This window comes from Ornithorhynchus anatinus, chromosome 3 (assembly GCF_004115215.2).
Source record: "Ornithorhynchus anatinus isolate Pmale09 chromosome 3, mOrnAna1.pri.v4, whole genome shotgun sequence".
NCBI lineage: Eukaryota > Metazoa > Chordata > Mammalia > Monotremata > Ornithorhynchidae > Ornithorhynchus > Ornithorhynchus anatinus.
In genome coordinates, this window is record NC_041730.1 from 40,246,607 (window position 1) to 40,265,206 (window position 18,600).

Below are 18,600 nucleotides of genomic sequence, written 5' to 3' on the forward strand. Positions count from 1 at the left end.
CTAGGGGTAGTTTCCGGACTTTCTCTATTTGTCTGTCACTGTTGGAAACTTTGACTAACCACTCTCTTCTCAATTTCCCCTTCTGTTTCTTCATCCTCTCCCTTTCTCCTCCCCTTTTCCTTCTAACTGTCTCCTTCCCTGTCAGATTTGGATTCTTTCTCATTCCGTCTGGCTCCACTTCCTACTCTCCTTGTTTTTTTGTCAATTCCCATTTCATTTTTGCCTCCTCTGTCTCTTTTACATAGTAAGCGCTTAACAAATACAGTTATTAATTATTGTCTGTCAGCTGGGCACACGGCTTCTCCAGACTCCAGAGAGCCTGTGCTATCCACCCCTCCCTGTCTCAGCCCCTCTAGACCGTAAGTTGGTTGTGGGCAGGGAATGTGCCTGTTTATTGCTGTGTCGCACTCCCCCAAGGCCTTAGAACAGTGCTCTGTGCCCAGTAAGTGCTCAGTAAGCATGATTGAATGAACTTGGAAGGTGCAGCAGTTGGGGAAGAAATAGAGACTGTCCTGAGGTAAAGTAATAGACCCTTCCTTGGACCGGAGCCAGGGGCCTCGGAGGACACTGGACTGAGAAGCGAAAAGAGGTAATACTTCACCCGGCCGAACAGGTGTGGCTTATTTCCGTCCCCCAGGGCAACAAACATCCTGGGAGTAGGAGCAGTTGGATAATTTGTAGGAGGTAAATGCTGTGATAATTGCACTGGGAAAATGGAAAAAGCTACAAATAGTACACTCGTTACGTGTCTCCAGCCTCACTGGCATGCTGGAGTCCAGATCTGTTTCCCCACAAATCACTAAGGCCACGGGACGTTCTACGAAGGACAACAGAAGTCAAGATTTGGACCCTTGAAAACTTAGAGAAGCAGCTCGGTCTTGTGGATAAGGCCCGGACCTGGGCATCAGAAGGACCTGAGTGCTTATCCTGGCTCCGCCGCTTGCTTGCAGTGTGACCTTGAGCAACCGAGGCACTTCTCTGTGCCTCATTTACCTCATCGGTAAAATGGGCATAAAGGTTCTGATCCCCATGTGGGACGGGGACTGTGTCCAACCCGATTTGCTAGTGTCCACCCCAGCGCTTAGTACATAATACGCACTTAACAAATCCCACCATTGTTGTTATTATTCATTCATTCCGTCGTATTTATCGAGCGCTTACTGTGTGCCAGCTACCGTACTAGGTGCTTGGGAGAGTACAATACAACAGAGTTGGTAGACAGGTTCCCCGCTTACAAGAAACTTATGTAGAAGAGTGGCACGGCAGTGACGGGGCATCTTGGCATACCGGTCTGAAGCTCCACTGGACCCATGGCAGAGGGCATCGTGCTGAGCTGAGATCTCTAGGCAACCCCCTGCTCCCTGGGGCAGGGAGGGCTCCCAGGTGTACAAGTTGGAAAGGGGGGGTGCCCAGAGTGGAGCAGAATCGACCTACCGGTTGGCAGCTTGGAAGCGTTGGACATCCATCTTAGCCCTGGCCTGGGACATCATCATAAAAATAACAACAGTGATGATGATAACTGTGGTATTTGTTAAGCGCTTACCATGTGCCAGGCACTGGACCAAGTACTGGGGTGGATATAAGCACATTGAGTTGGACACAGCCCCTGTCCCATGGGGGCTCACAGTCTCAATTCCTGTTTGACAGATGAGGGAACTGAGGCCCAGAGAAGTGAAGTGATGTGCCCAAAGTCAAACAGCAGACAAGCGGCAGACCCGGGATTAGAACCCGTGATCTTCTGATTCCCAGGCCTGTGCTGTATCCACAATGCCTTGCTGCTTCTCATCCAGACTACCAGCTGGACTGGAAATGAATCTGGTTGGGACTGGAAATGGATCCAGGCTCTCTCTTAACGGTCACCGGGACATGGTCTACTGGTTAGAGCACAGGCTTCCACTTGTCTGTTGTGTGACCTTGGGCAAGTCACTTCACTTCTCTGGGACTCAGTCACCTCATCTGGAAAATGGGGATGAAGACTGTGAGCTTGATGTGGGACAGGGGACTGTGTCCAACCCGATTTGCTTATATCCCCTCCCACAGCGCTTAGTACAATGCCATTCTAAGCACTTCACAAATACCACAATCATTATGATTGTGATTATTATTAGCGGGGCTTCTCTGTGGCTGCCGGAAGTTCTGAACGCCTGCTTTTTTCTTCCCTCCTCTCTCCTGCTCCCCTCTTGGCCCTCAGCCTGAAGCTTCTTGGATGACAAAAGAGTTTGATCTGAATCCAGCTCAAGTGGTATTTTGCCATTCCAGTCTCAAGGGCCTCTTTCGCTGGGACTCCAGAAAGCCTTTCCAGAGCTCTGATTCAAGCAGTGGTATTTATCGAGTGCTTGCTATGTGCAGAGCACTGTACTAAGCGCTTAGGAGAGTACAATACCACAGAGGCATTCAACCACTTGCTCCCTGCCTGCACCTTTGCTGTACTCTGGAGCTATAAAACAATGCGGATAAAATTGGTCCGGACATGTGCGTTGCCGCTTCAGGGAAATGGAGAATATGGGCGTTCTGACTTAATTACGCCATAACATCTGATGTAATTCCCTGATTAAATCCGCTTTCCCCCGACTCCCTCTCCCTTCTCCGTCACCTGCACACTTGGATCTGTACACTTCGGGTACTTGATATTCACGTCGCCCTCGCCCCCCGAAACACTTATGTACGTATCCGTAATTTATTCAGATGTCGATCTCCACCTCTATCCTGTAAATCCACTGTGGACAGGGAAACAGTCCTAGTAACTCTGCTGTACTCTCCCAAGTGCTTCGTACAGTACTCTGCACACAGTAAGTGCTCAGTAAATACCATCGATTTGATTGGGCTCTGATTCAAATGCTATTATCCTTTCATATAAAATGGTGAGGTATAGTTGGTTTTGAATCCATGATGTTCCGTTTCAGTAATCCTCATTTATGCAACATATAGGAAAGTCATTTTAACAGTGTATATTAAAAATCCCTGGCAAGATCACTCCCTTTATTCATTTTATGAAGATTACAGGAAACTTGATTTTGACAAAATAAATATTCCCCTCAGAGACTTTTCCAGAAGGGTTTGACTACCATATCCAAAAGGGATCAGTTCTGGTTTTTTTGTTGGTTTGTTGGGTTTTTTTTTGTCATGGTATTAAGCGTTTTCTATGTGCTAGGCACAGTTTCAAGTGCCGGGGTAGAGGCAAGCTAATGAGGTTGGACACAGTCCATGTCCCGTATGGCTCTCGGTCTTTATTCCCATTTTACAGAGGAAATAATTGAAGCACAAAGAAGTGAAATGATTTGCCCAAGGTCACACAGCAGACGAGTGGCAAAGCTGGGTTGGAGCCCAGGTCCTCCTGACTCCCAGGCCCCTGTTCTATCCACTAAGCCACGTTGCATCTCACAGAACAGCAGTCCCTTTTCTTAGAACTGATTTTCTCACTTGCCGTTGTCACATATACATATTCAATTTTTCAGGTGGGTTTCCATTCCTAGAAAAGTCCAAAAGTTCACGAGAAATTGTTCTAGAATATCAAAGTAAGAAATGAGAAGCAGGGTAGCCTACAGTTACTCTCTCTGCCTCAAAGCCTTATTGAAGGCACATCTCCAAGAGGCCTTCCCTGACTAAGCCCTCCTTTTCTTCTTCTCCCACTCCCTTCTGCATCACCCTGACTTGTTCCCTTTATTCATCCCCTCCCCCCACAGCATTTATATCCATTTCTGCCATTTTATTCATTTTAATGTCTAATCTCCCACTCTGGACTGTAAACTAGGCGTAGCAGGGAATGTGTCTCTGTTTACTGTTATATTGTACTCTCCCAAGTGCTTAGTACCATGCTCTGCACACAGTAAGCACTCAGTAAATACTATTGACTGATTGACTGGCTTAGTGGAAAGAGCATGGGCCTGGAGTAAGAGGACCTGGATTCTCTGCCAGTTGCCTTCTGTGTGACCTCGGGCAAGTCGCTTCACTTCTCTGTGCCTCAATTTTCTTAACTGTAAAATGGGGATTAAATACGTGTTCTCCCTCCTACTTAGATTTTGCGAGCTCCATGCAGGACAGGGACTGTGACCAACCTAATTAACTTGTACCTACTCTTCCCGCAACTTGTCTGCTCTGTTGAATTTGGACAAGTCACTTCACTCCTGGGCCTCCATTCCCTCAGTCACAAAATGGGGATTCAGTACCTACCTGTTTTCCCTCCTACTTAGACCATGAGCCCCATATGGGACCTGCTTATCTTTTATCGATCCTCCCGCTTAGTGTAGTGTTTGACACTTTGTACAGACTCAGTTGAGCCTTATTTTGTCCTGCTCAAATCGGTATCTCAGTAATCACTTTCTAAGACCTCAGTACTTTTGTTGTTCTCAGCGGGAACCCTTTTCGTCATTGTATTGACCTGAAACATTCTTTCCGTCCTGTTGTTTTAATACAGATTAGAGAAAGTAGCCATGATCAATCAGTGGCATTTATCGAGCGCTCGCTTTGCGCAGAGCACTGTAACTAAAGGCTCTGGAGAGTACGTATCATTCACAAAGTTGACCGATTCATACACAAAGTTGACCGACCCATTCTCTACCCGCAGTGCGCTCACTGTCAGTCCCTTTAGTGTTGGTTTGGTCCGGTTATTTCACTCACTCAGAACACCTACTTTTCTGCTCAAGCCTCTGTCCAAGAAGGTTCTCGATGCTCCGATGTGGCTGGTGTTCATTTTTAAAGATCCCTCTCTCCTCTTTTCCTTAGGGTCAGGATGGTTTCGATCCCAGAATACTACGAAGGGAAGTCTATCCTCCTCACTGGAGCTACCGGCTTCTTGGGGAAGGTGCTTCTGGAGAAGTTATTGAGATCGTGTCCTCAGGTGAAGTCCGTGTACGTGTTGGTGAGGCAGAAAGCCGGGCAAACCCCTCAAGAGCGAGTGGAGGAATTACTCAGCGGGAAGGTGAGTCACAGTAGCCACCCTCTCCATGATGGAGGCTACCTGAGTTTTTTTAAATTCCCATACGGGCTGCGCTTTGCTTAAGAAGTAAGGGACGTTCTCGGTAACTGAAGATAACCTTCTGGCACATAGAGCCCGTTTCAGAATTTCAACCCCTAAGCATCGACTGGACAGCAGCCATGTCCCTCTTTTTTCCCCTGACTCCAAAGCTCCCAGGTTGCGGGTAGGAGGAGGTTGCATGAGGAACCGGGGGAAAATGGGGACTCAAGTTTTAAAACCGCAACTGGGGGATGGGAGTGAAAGGCAGAGAAAATTGTAAGAGGTGAGAAACTGCGTGGCCTAGTGGATAGAGCATCGCCTGGGAATCAGAAAGACCTATGTTCTAATCCTAGCTCCACTCCATGTCTGCTGTGAGATGCTGGCCCAGTCACTTCACTTCTCTGGGCCTCAGTTCTCTCTTCAAAATGGGGATTAAGACTGTGAGCCCCATATCAGTCCAACCCAGTTTGCTCGTACCCTCCCCAGTGCTTAGTACAGTGCCTGGCACATAGTAAGCGCTTCACAGATCCCACAATTATTATCAGGTGGTTAGCGGAGCAGGAAAGAGGGAATGGGGGCTTGGGAGAAGATAAGGCATCCATCCAGGGGTCAGAAATTGTCCCTGAGGGGGGTCAATTTTACTTCATTAACTTTACTTCCATTTTACTTCATCCAGGTCGAAGGTGTCCACCTCTCTAGATTGAAAGCTCATTGCAGGCAGGCAGTTTGTTTATTACTGTACTGTACTCTCCCAAGTGCTCAGGACAGTGCTCTGCACACAGTAAGTGCTCAGTAAATACGATAGACTGACTCTCAAGAGAAATATATTCACAAAGCTCTATCCCACATATCAGCTCTTTGGGAGCAGGGAACGTGTATACCAAGTCTGTCATACTGTACACTTCTAAGTGTATGCAGTAAGCCCTCCGTAAATGCCGTCGATGGATATGGAAGTGGGTATGCAGGACTCCATGATGCTGCAGCTGTCGAAGAAGCTTCAGCAGTTATGGCCAGTTAGGACCAGAGAGATCAGAATTGATGGGCCATCTGTTTTTGTTTTGGGTTTTTTTTTTCCAGTGATGTTATCTGTGACATTGATGTATCACCCTGGGATGGCATAACCACAGTAAAATAACACGAGTCCTGTGGGAAATGGCTGGCACGATAGTGAGTGTGAGGACTTAACCTGGTGATGGTGGAATTTGTTCAGGCCACAGAGCACCATTTCTTGGAGTACCGCAGAGTCCGTAAAGCATTGGTGGACCTCGAGGAGGGTTTGATTTGGAACGAGAGAATTAGTGTGGATGATGTCTTAGTCTAATAATAATAATAATTATGGTATTTGTTAAGCGCTTACTTTGTGCCAGGCAGTGTACTAAGCCCTGGGGTGGATACAAGCAAATCAGGTTGAACACTGTCCCTGTCCTGCGTGGGGCTCCCAGTCTCAATCCCCATTTTACAGATGAGGTAACTGAGGCCCAAAGAAGTGAAGTGACTTGTCCAAGATACACAGCAGACAAATGATGGAGTCAGGATTAGACTCCATGACCTTTTGACTCCCAGCCCCATGTTCTCTCCACTAAGCGGTGCTACTTCTCAAGCCATGTTATTGCTTCTCAGTGCTTGGGAGAGTACAGTATAACAATAAACAAACTCCCTGCCTACAGCAAGCTTATAGTCTAAAAGCAGGGTGACATTAACATAAATAAATTACAGATCTGTGCATAAGTGCTGTGGGGCTGGGAGTGGGAAAGAACAAAGGGAACTAGTCAGGGCCATGCAGAAAGGAGTGGGAGAAGATGAAAGAGGGGGCTTAGGGAAGGCCTCCTGGAGGAGATGTGCCTTCAATAAGACCCTGAAATGGGGGGAGAGTCATTGTCCATTGGATTTGAGGAGGGAGGGCGTTCCAGGCCAGAGGTAGGATGTAGGCAAGGGGTCGGCAGTGAGATAAGTGAGATCGAGGCATAGTATGAAGGTAAATTGATCCTTTATAGTTGACATTAAAATGGACTTTGCTTTCCCATTTTCTATCTGAGATATTTAGAGCAGCTGTAGTCAATCTTTGTCTCTACTCAGTGGCACTTATTCAATCAGTCATATTTATTGAGTGTTCACTGTGTGCAGAGCACTATACTAAGCCTTGGGAGAGTACAATATAACAATTGGAAGGCGCATTCCATGCCCAAAATGAGCTTACGGTCTAGAGGGGGAGACAGACATTAATATAAATAAATTATGAATATAATTTGTTGAGCACTTACTGCGTGTAGTGCCCTATACTGAGCACTTGGGAGAGTACCATAGAGTTGGTAGACATGATCCCTGCCCTCAAGGAGCTTACAGTGTAACTTATAGGCTACTTCCTTTCTGATCAATCAGTGGTATTTATTGAGCTCTTACTATGTGCCGAGCATTCTAATAAGCACTTGGGAGAATACAATACAACAGAATGAGCATGCATGTTCCCTGCCCATAATGTGCTTACAGTCTAAAAGGTATCAATGATATTTATTGAGAATCTGCTTTGTGCAAAACACAGAGTCACTAGGGAAAGTTCATTGTAAACACGAAACCTTATTCCCTTTTTTTTTATGGAATTTAAGCGCTTATTATGTGACAGGCATTGTTCTAATCACTGGGGTGGATTCAAGGTAATCAGGTTAGACACAGTCCATATCCCAGATGGGGCTCACAGTCTTAATCCCTTTTTACAGGGTAGGGAACTGAGTGACAGAGAAGTGAAGTGACTTGCCAGAGGTCACACAACAGACAAATGGTGGAGCCAGGACTAGAACCCAAGTCCTCCTGACTCCCAGGCCTGTGCTCTATCCACTAATCAATCCTCTTTTCATTGAACGTGAAATTGGAAAAAAACCAACACAAAAAAACTGCCCATCAAGAGCCAGACCTGCCTGGAAAAAAAGGTCGAGTTATTCCTTGTTTCATGTACCTTAGCCAAACAGACTTTTGGGCAGGTGTGTTTCACATTTGGAAAGAATGGCTCCGTCCTTTGGTACCTCTAATCACCAACTTTTTCAAGCACGCTGTGAGGTTTGGGACCTTATGGATCAGGACTTGTAAGTTCCCTGTGACTAGTAGGCCTCTTGTGTACAGGGATCGTGTCTTACAATTATGTCATATTGGACTTTCCTAAGCACATAGCACAGTGTTCTGTACACTGAGGTGCTTAATAAGTACCAATAGATTGATTTTTTTTTTTATTGAGGAGAAAGGAGGCAGACAGGATAACTCAATGTTATCATCATCTACTCAAGTTGTCTGCAAAGTGCCTTTTCGTTTGTCCACTGTTTTGAAGTTATATGCTGAGTGTTTGGCAACTGCTTTCCAAACCCTAGGACCATATCCAATTCCTTCGGATAAGAGCGCTCGCTTTTCTCAATTGAGGTCGGTGTTCCTGCAACCGTATTGTCTTGGCTCATTTTCAGTTCCTATTCAAGTGTCCCCCTTGTGCTAGAAGCTGGATACTTTATCTTTCAAAGATTCAAAACTTAGGACTCTTCGCATAACTCAAAAGTCTGAGCTGTGGCTCCATGGTCTGAGGTTTATTCATTCATTCATTCATTCATTCAATAGTATTTATTGAGCGTTTACTATGTGCAGAGCACTGTACTAAGCACTGGGAATGTACAAATCGGCAACAGATACAGTCCCTGCCCATTGACGGGCTTACAGACTAATAAGGGGAGACAGAGACAAAAACAATAGCAATAAATAATAAATAGCTTTAATTGTCTCTTTCTAAAGACAAAGATATTTCACTGGTATGTGTGCCGAGGTTTTTTGTTGTTGTTTGGGTTTTTTTGAGACGATATGTACCCTATAGAAAAACTTGTGCTAAATTGACTCTTTCAGTTGAAGAGAATCAACAGACTCTAAGAAGGGGAGTCAGCTTAGCTTGCTAGTCGTTCTTTTCTGGAGCGTTGAGAGGTGCTGCCGGGTCATTGCCCATCGCTGGGATCGGCGTGTCTGGAAATCATAGAGTTCCTGCTGCTGTTCCCACCGAGAAGGGTCAGTCCCACCTGGAAAAACAGTTTGGAAAGGGCTGTGGTACTCTTGGCCCTAAAACTGGCCAGTGGCTCCCCGGCTCCCATTTGTCAAGATGAAGCTTTTCCCCCAGAGGATTGTTACCTTGTATGACCACCCTGTATCACTTGGAGAATAGAGTTTTTTTTATTTTTATTTTATTTTTTTTTTGGTATTTGTTAAGTGCTTATTATGTGCCAGACATTGTTCTAAGTGCTGGGGTAGACGCAAGATATTCAGGTTGGACACAGTCACTGTCCCACGTGGGGCTCACAATCCGGTGCTCCCCCAGAAGACAGAAGTTTGGTGTCCCCTCCCTTACCAGAGGACAGAGGTCCCATGCTTCCCCCCCAACCCCGAGGGGCTATGTCTGTCTTGATTAACATATATATATCCCAGCGCTTAGAAGAATGCGTGACACATAGTAAGCACTTAAGAAGCACCAGAATACTAGTAACAGTAACATCGGGGAGGCTCCCGGAAGCTCCGTGGTCTTTCTCTGCCTCTGGTTGTCCCTAGAATCCCTTCACGGGGTCCCCCTTCTCTGCCCCCCGCCCCTCTAAGGCAACCACACTGTTTTCCTCAGGGCTCCCCAGTCCGAGAACGGCGTCCCCTTCCGTCTCCCGAGCAGCTTCTCCACACCTCTCCTGACGGAGTGTAAGCAAATATTCACACTTCCCCCCTTCTCTGACATCCCGCCAGTGACCCTCACGTCTTGCCTTCACAACCACCAACACTGCCTGGGATGATGTGGGGGCCAGCCCAACGGAAGATGGATTTCAAATCTGCGGTTTTTATTGAGTGCTCACTACGTGCGTGTACGAAGCGCTTGGGAAAGTACAGTGCAACAGAATTAGCAGACACATTCCCTGCCCATAAGGAGCTTATGAGGTTTAGAGGACTCAGCTCTCCCCTTCCCACCTTACCTCGCTCATTTTCTGCTGCAACCCAGCCCGCGCACTTCGCCCCTCCAGTGCCAGCTTACTTGCCGTACCTCGATTTAGACTGTCGCCACCGACCCCCTACCTACTTCTTCCCTCCAGCGTGGAAACCCCTTCCCCCTTTGTCTATGACAGACCACCCCTCTCCCCACCTTCAGAGCCCTATTAAAATCCCATCTCCTCCAAGAGTTCTTTCTTGACTAGGCCTTCATTTCCCCTGCTCCTTCTTCCTTTGGCTTGGATCTGTATCCTTTGAGCACTTGATATTCAGCTCCACAGCGTTTATGGAAATATCCGTAACTTATTTTAACATCTGACTCCCCCTGTAGACTACAAGCCCCTGGTGGGCTGGGAACGTATCTACCAATTCTGTTGTAGTCAACTCCCCCACCCCAAGAGCTTAGTATAGTGATCTTCTCACAGGAAACTCTCAGCCAATACTATCCAAATACCATCTTCCTATCTTGAGGTGTTTTGGATTTCTGCCCAAATAGAGCCTGCTGTGGGGACGTGTTAATAGAGCATTTTTCATTGGGCAGCTCTCCTAGGACACGATGGTTAATCTGATTTGTTTTGAGATAGCAAAAGTATACCTGAGTGCATAATAAATACTATATTATGGTGATGATCTGTGGACTCCATTAGAAATGCATGGAGCCCATGCTACTTAAGAGGAAGGGAAATAAAAATAAATGCAGGGATCATTTAAAAGATCATCTGCTGTTGAACTAAATAAGGAAAGGTCTGCCGGTTGACTTACTGCCAAATAAATCCAATTATTCACTCATGCCTGTTCTTTCAGCTAACTTGTTTCCTTCTTTTTTTAAAAAAATGGTATTTGTTAAGCACTTACTACGTGTCACGCACCGTTGGGGTATATGCAGGTTTGGGGTTGGATGCAGTACCTGTCCCACATGGGGCTCATAGTTTAAGTAGGAGGGAGTGAGATTTAATCCCCATTTTAGTTGAGGAAATTGAGACCCAGAGCAGCCAAGAGATTTGCCCGAGGTCATAGAACAAGCAAGCAAATGGAAGAGCCGGGATTAGAACCCAGGTCCTCTGACTCCCAGGCTTGGACTCTTTCCACTGGGCCATGCTCTCTCTCCCATCCCCACAGCACTTATATATATATAATATATATATAAATAAATAGACTTATAGTTATATACATATATGTATATGTATATAACTATAAGTCTATTTATTTGTCTTGATGCTTGTTTTACTTGGTTTGATGTCTGTCTTCCCCCCTTCTAGTCTGTAAACCTGGTTTGAGCAGAAATTGTCTCTATTGCTGAATTGTACTTTCCAAGCACTTAGTACAGTGCTCTGCGCACTGTAAGCACTCATTAAATATGATTGAATGAATGAATGAATGAATGAATGAAAGAAAATTATGGGAACAAAGTTGGGGGTCAAACAGAGGCACTAGTTGATCCATCCAAATCAGCCTAGGAGGGCTTTAAACCCTAACTTCACCCGTATCTCCTTTCTCGCAGTTAATAGTGATTATGGTATTTAAGTGCTTATTATGTGCCAGGCACTGTACTAAGTACTGGGGTAGACACAAGGCAGATTAGTTGTTGCTCCTGTTCCACATGGGACTCACAGTCTTCAGGGGGATGGAGTAAGATTGAATCCCAATTTACAGGTGAAAAAACGGAGGCACCGAGAAATAAAGTGACTCACTCAAGGTCACACAGCATGCGAGCGTCAGAGCCGGGATTAGAACTCCGAGCCTCTGACTCGCAGCCCCATGCTCTTTCCACTAGACCATGCTGTTTTCAGCTGCTTTCAGCCTTTGGGTCATTAGGTCGATTTTGGGAAAGCCACAAGGGACTGTTGTCGAATTTCCAGTCATGAATAGTACCGATTCCCTGGAATGTCCTCCTCTTTTTCCTCTTCCTTTTCTTCCTCCCTCCCCCCACCTCCCTCTCCTTCTCCTCCTTCCTGTTTGGCACATTTGCCAGAATCTCTATGTTTGGAACAGCTCCATTCTCTTCTTGGGTCTCGTCCTTCATCCCCTTCCTCACCTTTGCCTTCACTCATTTTCAATCAGTGGTATTGACTGAGCACTTAAAGTGTGCAGAACACTGTACGCTGCGAGAGTACATTATTCCCCCAGGTATCAAAACTCTGATGTTTTGAATAGTCTTCCTCGAGAACCAGTGTGGCCCGGGTGGACAGAGCACGGGCTTGGGAGTCAGAATGACCTGGTTTCTAATCCCAACGTCTGCTGTACAACCTTGGGCAAGTCATTTCATTTCTCTGGGCCTCAGTTTCCTCATCTGTAAAAATGGGGATTAAGACTGCGAGCCCAACATAGGACAGGGACTGTGTCCGACTTGATTAACTTGTATCTACCCCAGTGCTTAGAACAGTGCTTGGCACATAGTAAGCACTTAATAAATACCATAATAATAGTAATTATTATTACTATGATTAACTAGGAGAGTTAGTACGTGGAAGGATGCCTCCCCCAGCTGCCTTGCCCCTCTGCTTTGGATGTGACTGGAATATACGGTGACCGTGTTCCGAGGAGTAGAAGCTGCCATGTGCCTCTGGAAAGAGAGCAGTCCATTAGTGGTGTTCATAGAGCACGACCGTGGGCTCAGCGCAGATGGAAGCGGCATAGCCTAATAGATAGAGCACGGGTCTGGGAGTCAGAAGGTCGTGGGTTCTAATCCCGGCTCTGCCACTTGTCTGCCGTGTGACCTTGGGCAAGTCACTTCACTTCTCTGGGCCTCACTTCCCTCATCTGTAAAATGACAATGAGGAGTTTGAACCCTTTGTGGGACAAGGACTGTGTTTAACCCAATTATCTTGTATCTACTATGACTGGCACAGGGGAAGCATTGAACAAATACTTTTTATTATTAAATGCCATCGAGTCGTTTCCGATTCATAGCCACTCCGTGGATATACTTTCTCCAGAACGTTCTGTCCTCTGCTATAATCCACAACCTTTTTAACGGTTCTTCCGTTATAGTTATGACGTCTATCCTTCTAGCTGCTGGTCTGTCTCTTCCATGTTTTCCTGGACTTTTCCTAGCAATTGAACAAATGCCATAATAATAATATTTTAATACAATAATTATAATAAAGAGTAATTATTATTATTACCGTGTAGCAGTCATGTCAGGCTTGGGGAGAGAGAGTGTTGCCACAGACTTGGTTTCTTTGATACAGGACAGACGCGCAAGTCAGGTGGTGGTATTTATTGTGGTTATTGCTTATGGTGTGCAGAGCACTGTGTTAAGCGCTTGAGAGAGGGCGGGTCAACAGAGGTGAAAGACCCATTCCCTGCCCACAACGAGCTTGCAGACCTCAGGTTGGCTAAACCAGGACAGCATTCCTTGGTAGTCGACTCTAGGATTACCAGTCCAGACTCCACATACAACCAGCAGCAGGTTTTAGTGGAAGGAGCTCGGGGCTGGAAGCCGGGGGACCTGGGTTCTAATTCTGGCCCTACCTACCTTGGGCAAGTCACTTCTCTGGACCTCCGTTTCTTCATCTAGAGATTCAGCCCCTGTTTTCCCTCCTCCTTAGACTCTGAGCCTCATGCGAGACCACGACTGGATCTGACGTGATCATTTTATATCAAGTACAGCCGGGAGAAGCACGTGGTCGAGCATGGGACTGGGAGCCGGCAGACCTGGGTTCTAATCCCGACTCCGCCCCTTGCCTGCCGGTTGACCTTGGGCAAGTCATGTCATTTTTCTGTGCCCATTACCTCATCTGTAGAAAAGGGATTCAGTCTGTGAGCTCCATATGGGACATAGTTCACGTTCAACCTGATGAGCTTGTATCTACCTCGGCGCTTAATATAGTGCCTGGCAACCTAATAAGCGCTTAACAGATACCATTTAAGGAAAAAAAAGGAGTGCCGTGGGAGTTTCGGGTAGGTGTACCACCCCTCGGGGCATCTCCCCGGCTACCGCTCCCCACCTGTGCCACGCCTTGAAAAACAGAGACAACCTTGAGGCCACTGGGCAATCTGATTGCCCAGTCAGTCCCTCCGCCACCCCAGGGACATGGCCCAGGCAGGGAATAAAAATAATTATGGCACTTAAGTGCTTTCTATGTGCTAAACACTGTTCACTTGTCAGCTGTGTGACTGTGGGCAAGTCACTTAACTTCTCTGTGCCTCAGTTACCTCATCTGTAAAATGGGGATTAAGACTGTGAGCCCCACGTGGGACAACCTGATTCCCATGTGTCTACCCCAGCACTTAGAACGGTGCTCTGCACATAGTAAGCGCTTAAAAAATACCAACATTATTATTATTCCAACCACCGGGATAGTTACAAGTTGATCAGTTTGGACCCAGTCCCTGTCCCACACAGGGCTCTTGCCCGTTTTTCAGCGGAGGGAACTGAGGCCCAGAGATTTGAAGCCACTTGCCCAGGGTCACTCAGCACAGAGCCACGTAAGCCATCTGTAAAGGAGCATGGCCTAGTGGATAGAGCAAGAGCCTGGGAGTCAGAAGGATCACTTATCTGCGGTGTGACCTTGGGTAAGTCACTTCATTTCTCTGGGCCTCAGTTCCCTCATCTGAAAAATAGGATTTAGATTGAGCCCCAAATGGGATTATCTCATAGCTACCGCAGCATTTAGAGCAGTGCTTGGCACATAGTAAGCCCTTAAAACCTTAGCGGAAAGAGTACGACTCGGGAGTCAGAGGTCGTGGATTCTAATCCCGGCTCCGCCACTTGTTATGTGACCTTGGACAAGTCACTTAACTTCTCTGTACCTCAGTTGCCTCATCTGTAAAATGCGGATTAAGACTGTGAGCCCCACGTGGGACAATCTGATTACCTTGTATCTACCCCAGTGCTTAGAACAGTGCTTGGCACATAGTAAGCGCTTAACAAATACCATCATTTATTTATTCATTTTTTTATTTATTATTAGAGCCGGGATTAGAACGCAGGTCCTCTGACTCTCCCAGTCTTGCGCTCTTTCCCCTAAGCCATGTTGCCTTTTTTCTTTTTCAAGTTACTTGCTGAGGGCTTACTACTTTAGGACCGTAAAAGAAAAAGCCAGAAAAGAATAAATGCGATTAATACAGTGCTAAGTCTCCGTCTCTTTTCCCCATCCGCCTTCCCCACACTGGGGCCGGGATTACAGCAAACGAGTAGGCGGATAGAGCCGCCACCCTTTGTGAAGAGCAACATAGGTTGCGGACTCGATTTTCTATAGCGCTTTTATTCCTAAAGTGCTTTCACGTGGCTGATTCTGTTTTAGCGACTGCCACACACTGCCAATGCTCTACTGGAACACCATGACTCGGCACATAGTTGCCCCCGTTGCCACTGGTTTTGTTTTTTTTTGTTTTTATTAGATATTTAAGCTCTCATTTTGCGCCAAGCACTGTACTAAGCGCCAGAGCAAAGTAATTTAGTGGAAAGAGCCCGGGCTTGGGAGTCAGAGGACGTGGGTTCTAATCCCGGCTCCACCACTTGTCGCTGTGTGACTTTGGGCAAGTCACTTAACTTCTCTGGACCTCAGTTACCTCAACTGTAAAATGGGGATTAAAAGTGTGAGGCCCATGCGGGACAGTCCGATTACCCTGTATCTACCCCAGTGCTTAGAGCAGTGCTTGGCACAAAGTAAGCACTAAACAAATATCATCATCATTATTATTTTTATTATTATTATTATTATGGTATTTGTAAAGTGCATACTGTGTGCCAGGCACCGTACTAAGCACAGGGGCGGATACAAGAAAATTTGGTTGGACACAGTCCCTGACCCAGGCCCAGACATTTTCCAGATGAGGGAATTGAGACCTGGAGAAGTGAAATGACTTTTCCATGGTCTCACAGCAGACGAGTGGCGGAGCCGAGATTAAAACCAAGGTCCTTCTGACTCCCAGGTTCCGGGCTCTATCCATTAGGCCTCACTGCTTCTCAGGGTGATCTTTGCCAAGTTCATTAGCCAGCTATTTTTCAGTTCTCCCGCTGGCCTTTTCCCCTCACAGAATGCCCTAGAGTGGTTCTTCGATTGATCAATCCATCAATTGTATTTATTGAGCTGTTACTGTGTGCAGAGCACTGTACTAAAAGCTTGGGAGAGGACAGCGTAACACTGTAACAGACACGTTCCCTGCCAACAGCGAGCTGACAGTGTAGATCTGAAGCCATCTCCATCGCTGGACTACCCCAAACAGGCAGAACCAGGGCTCCCGATTCCCAAGGAGTTGCGCTTTCCTCTGCCCCAATAGCACCTGGGTTCTAATCCCACCTCCGCCATTTGTCCGCCGTGTGATCCTGGGCAAGTCATTTCACTTCGCCAGGCCTCACCTTTGTCAAATGGGGATGAAGACTGTGAGCCCCAAGTGGGATCAGGACTGCGTCCACCCTGATTAGTTCTTAACTACCCTGATGCTTAGTACGGTGCCTGGCGTCTAGTAAGTGCTTAACAAATTAAAAAAAAAAAGAGTATCAGAGCAGGGCCCCTGCAGATGTACTAGGTTGTTTGAGGAGGCAGGGTAAGACGAGTCATTGGAGAGGTTTGATACAGGGGTCATTCTGTCCTGGCTTGATTTTAAGTCTTGATATCTTTGTCTTAACAAGGGGCAAGGTGAAGAAGCAGCGTGGCCTAGTGGATAGAACACAGGCCGGGGAATCAGATGGAATCTGGGTTTTGATCCCATCTCTGCCACTTGTCTCCCGTGTGACTTTGGGCGATTCACTTAATTCTCTATGCCTCAGTTAGTTCCTCTGTAAAATGGGGAATAAAAGTGTGAGCCCCACTTGGGACCTAGGCTGTATTCAGCCTGATTCAGCTTGTATCTACCTCTGCGCACAGTAGTGCCAGGCACATAGTAAACGCGTAACAAATGCCATTTAAAAGAAAGGGGGGTGGTGCTGACTACCAGTAGCCACGTCTCCCTGTGGACACCTGTGGAAAACCTGACCCCGGCCATTGCCCGACTGTGACAGGACCCATCGGCTACCACTCGGATGAGGAAAGAGCTTTCCGAAACGAGGGACGGAGTGCCGTTTGGCTAGGAATATTGTGCTTTGTCTCTTTTTCCTTTCCAATCAGCGTCCACCAAGTAACTTACCCCTACCTGGTAGCGTCGCAGAGCTAAGAAAGTTAGATTAGAAAAGTCATTTTGACTTGTGCTTAGCATGTGGAAGAAAGAAGTTGAACTATCCTAATAGAATTTGATTTAAATGAGAGGTGGCTGAAGCCATAAACCAAAGAATCATACCATCAATTGTATTTATTGGGCGGTTACTGTGTGGAGAACACTGTCCTAAGTGCTTGGCAGAGTACACTAAAGCAATATAACAAACACATCGCCTCCACCAGCTCTCTCCCTCTTACTTATTTACTCTGTTCTCACACTAGGCTCCAAATCACAGCCAAACTCCCCACTGTGCCTCAATCTTTTCTCTCCCAGCTCCAACCCCTTGCTCACACCATTCTTCCAGAGTGGAACTCCCCTCTCCTTCACATCCGCTCAACTGTATATATTTTCATTACCCTATTTATTTTGTTAATGAGATGTACATCACCTTGATTCTATTAATTTGCTATTGTTTTAATGAGATGTTCATCCCCTTGATTCTATTTATTGCTATTGTTCTTGTCTGTCCGTCTCCCCCATTAGACTGTAAGCCCGTCAAAGGGCAGGGACTGTATCTGTTACCGATTTGTACATTCCAAGTGCTTAGTACAGTGCTCTGCGCATAGTAAGCGCTCAATAAATACTACTGAATGAATTGCCAGCCCACAATGAACTTACGGTCTAGAGTGGGGAGACGGGTGTTAATATAAATAAATATACGACAGATCTGGACATAAGTGCTGTGTCGGCTGGAAGGGGGGATGAATAAAGGGAGCAAGTCAGGGCAATGCAGAAGGGAGTGGAGGAAAAGGGATAGTTAGTCAGCAGAGGCCTCTTGGAGGAGATGTGCCTTCAATAAGGCTTTGAAAGCCAGGAAAATAACTGGTGGATATGAAGAGTGAGGGCGTTCCAGGCCAGAGGCAGGATGTGGGCGAAGGGTCGGCGAGATAGACGAGATCGAGGTACAGTGAGTAGGTTGGCATTAGAGGAGAAAAGCGTGTGGGTTGGGTTGCAATAGGAGAGTAATGAGGCGAGGCAGGAGGGGGAAAGGTGATTGAGTGCTTTAAAGCGGATGGTAAGGAGTTTCTATTTTGTGCAAAAGTGGATGGGCAACCCCTGGATGGGCACCTGGAGATTCTTGAGGAATGGGGAAAGATGAACTGAAAGCTTTTGTCAAAAAATGATCTAGGCAGCAGAGTGAAGTGTAGGCTGGAGTAGGGAAGCGGCGTGGCTCAGTGGAAAGGCCCTGTGCTTGGGAGTCAGAGATCATGGGTTCGAATGCCGGCTCTGCCACTTGTCAGCTGTACGACTGGGCAAGTCACTTAACCTCTCTGTGCCTCAGTTACCTCATCTGTAAAATGGGGATTAACTGTGAGCCTCAAGTGGGACAACCTGATTACCCTGTGTCTACCCCAGTGCTTAGAAAAGTGCTCTGCACATAGTAAGCACTTAACAAATACCAACATTATTATTATTATGATTAGGGACAGTCAGGAGGCAGGGAGGTCAGCAAGGAGGCTGATACAGTAATCAAGGTGGGGTAGGTTACCATTGATCATAGCCAGCCTAAGCAGCAGTGA

At 46.6% G+C, this 18,600-nt stretch overlaps 1 protein-coding gene across 4 annotated transcripts in view; it reads left to right on the forward strand.

The window, feature by feature from the left end:
* The window catches only part of FAR1 (fatty acyl-CoA reductase 1), an 81,486-nt gene that overhangs the window by 27,574 nt on the left and 35,312 nt on the right, over positions 1-18,600 (forward strand). For all 4 annotated transcript variants that reach the window (XM_029059972.1, XM_029059973.1, XM_029059974.2 and 1 more), the window contains exon 2: positions 4,723-4,918. In XM_029059972.1, coding sequence (XP_028915805.1) covers positions 4,730-4,918 — 189 coding nt within the window. In that variant the 5' untranslated portion in view covers positions 4,723-4,729. The remainder of the gene's footprint in view (positions 1-4,722; positions 4,919-18,600) is intronic.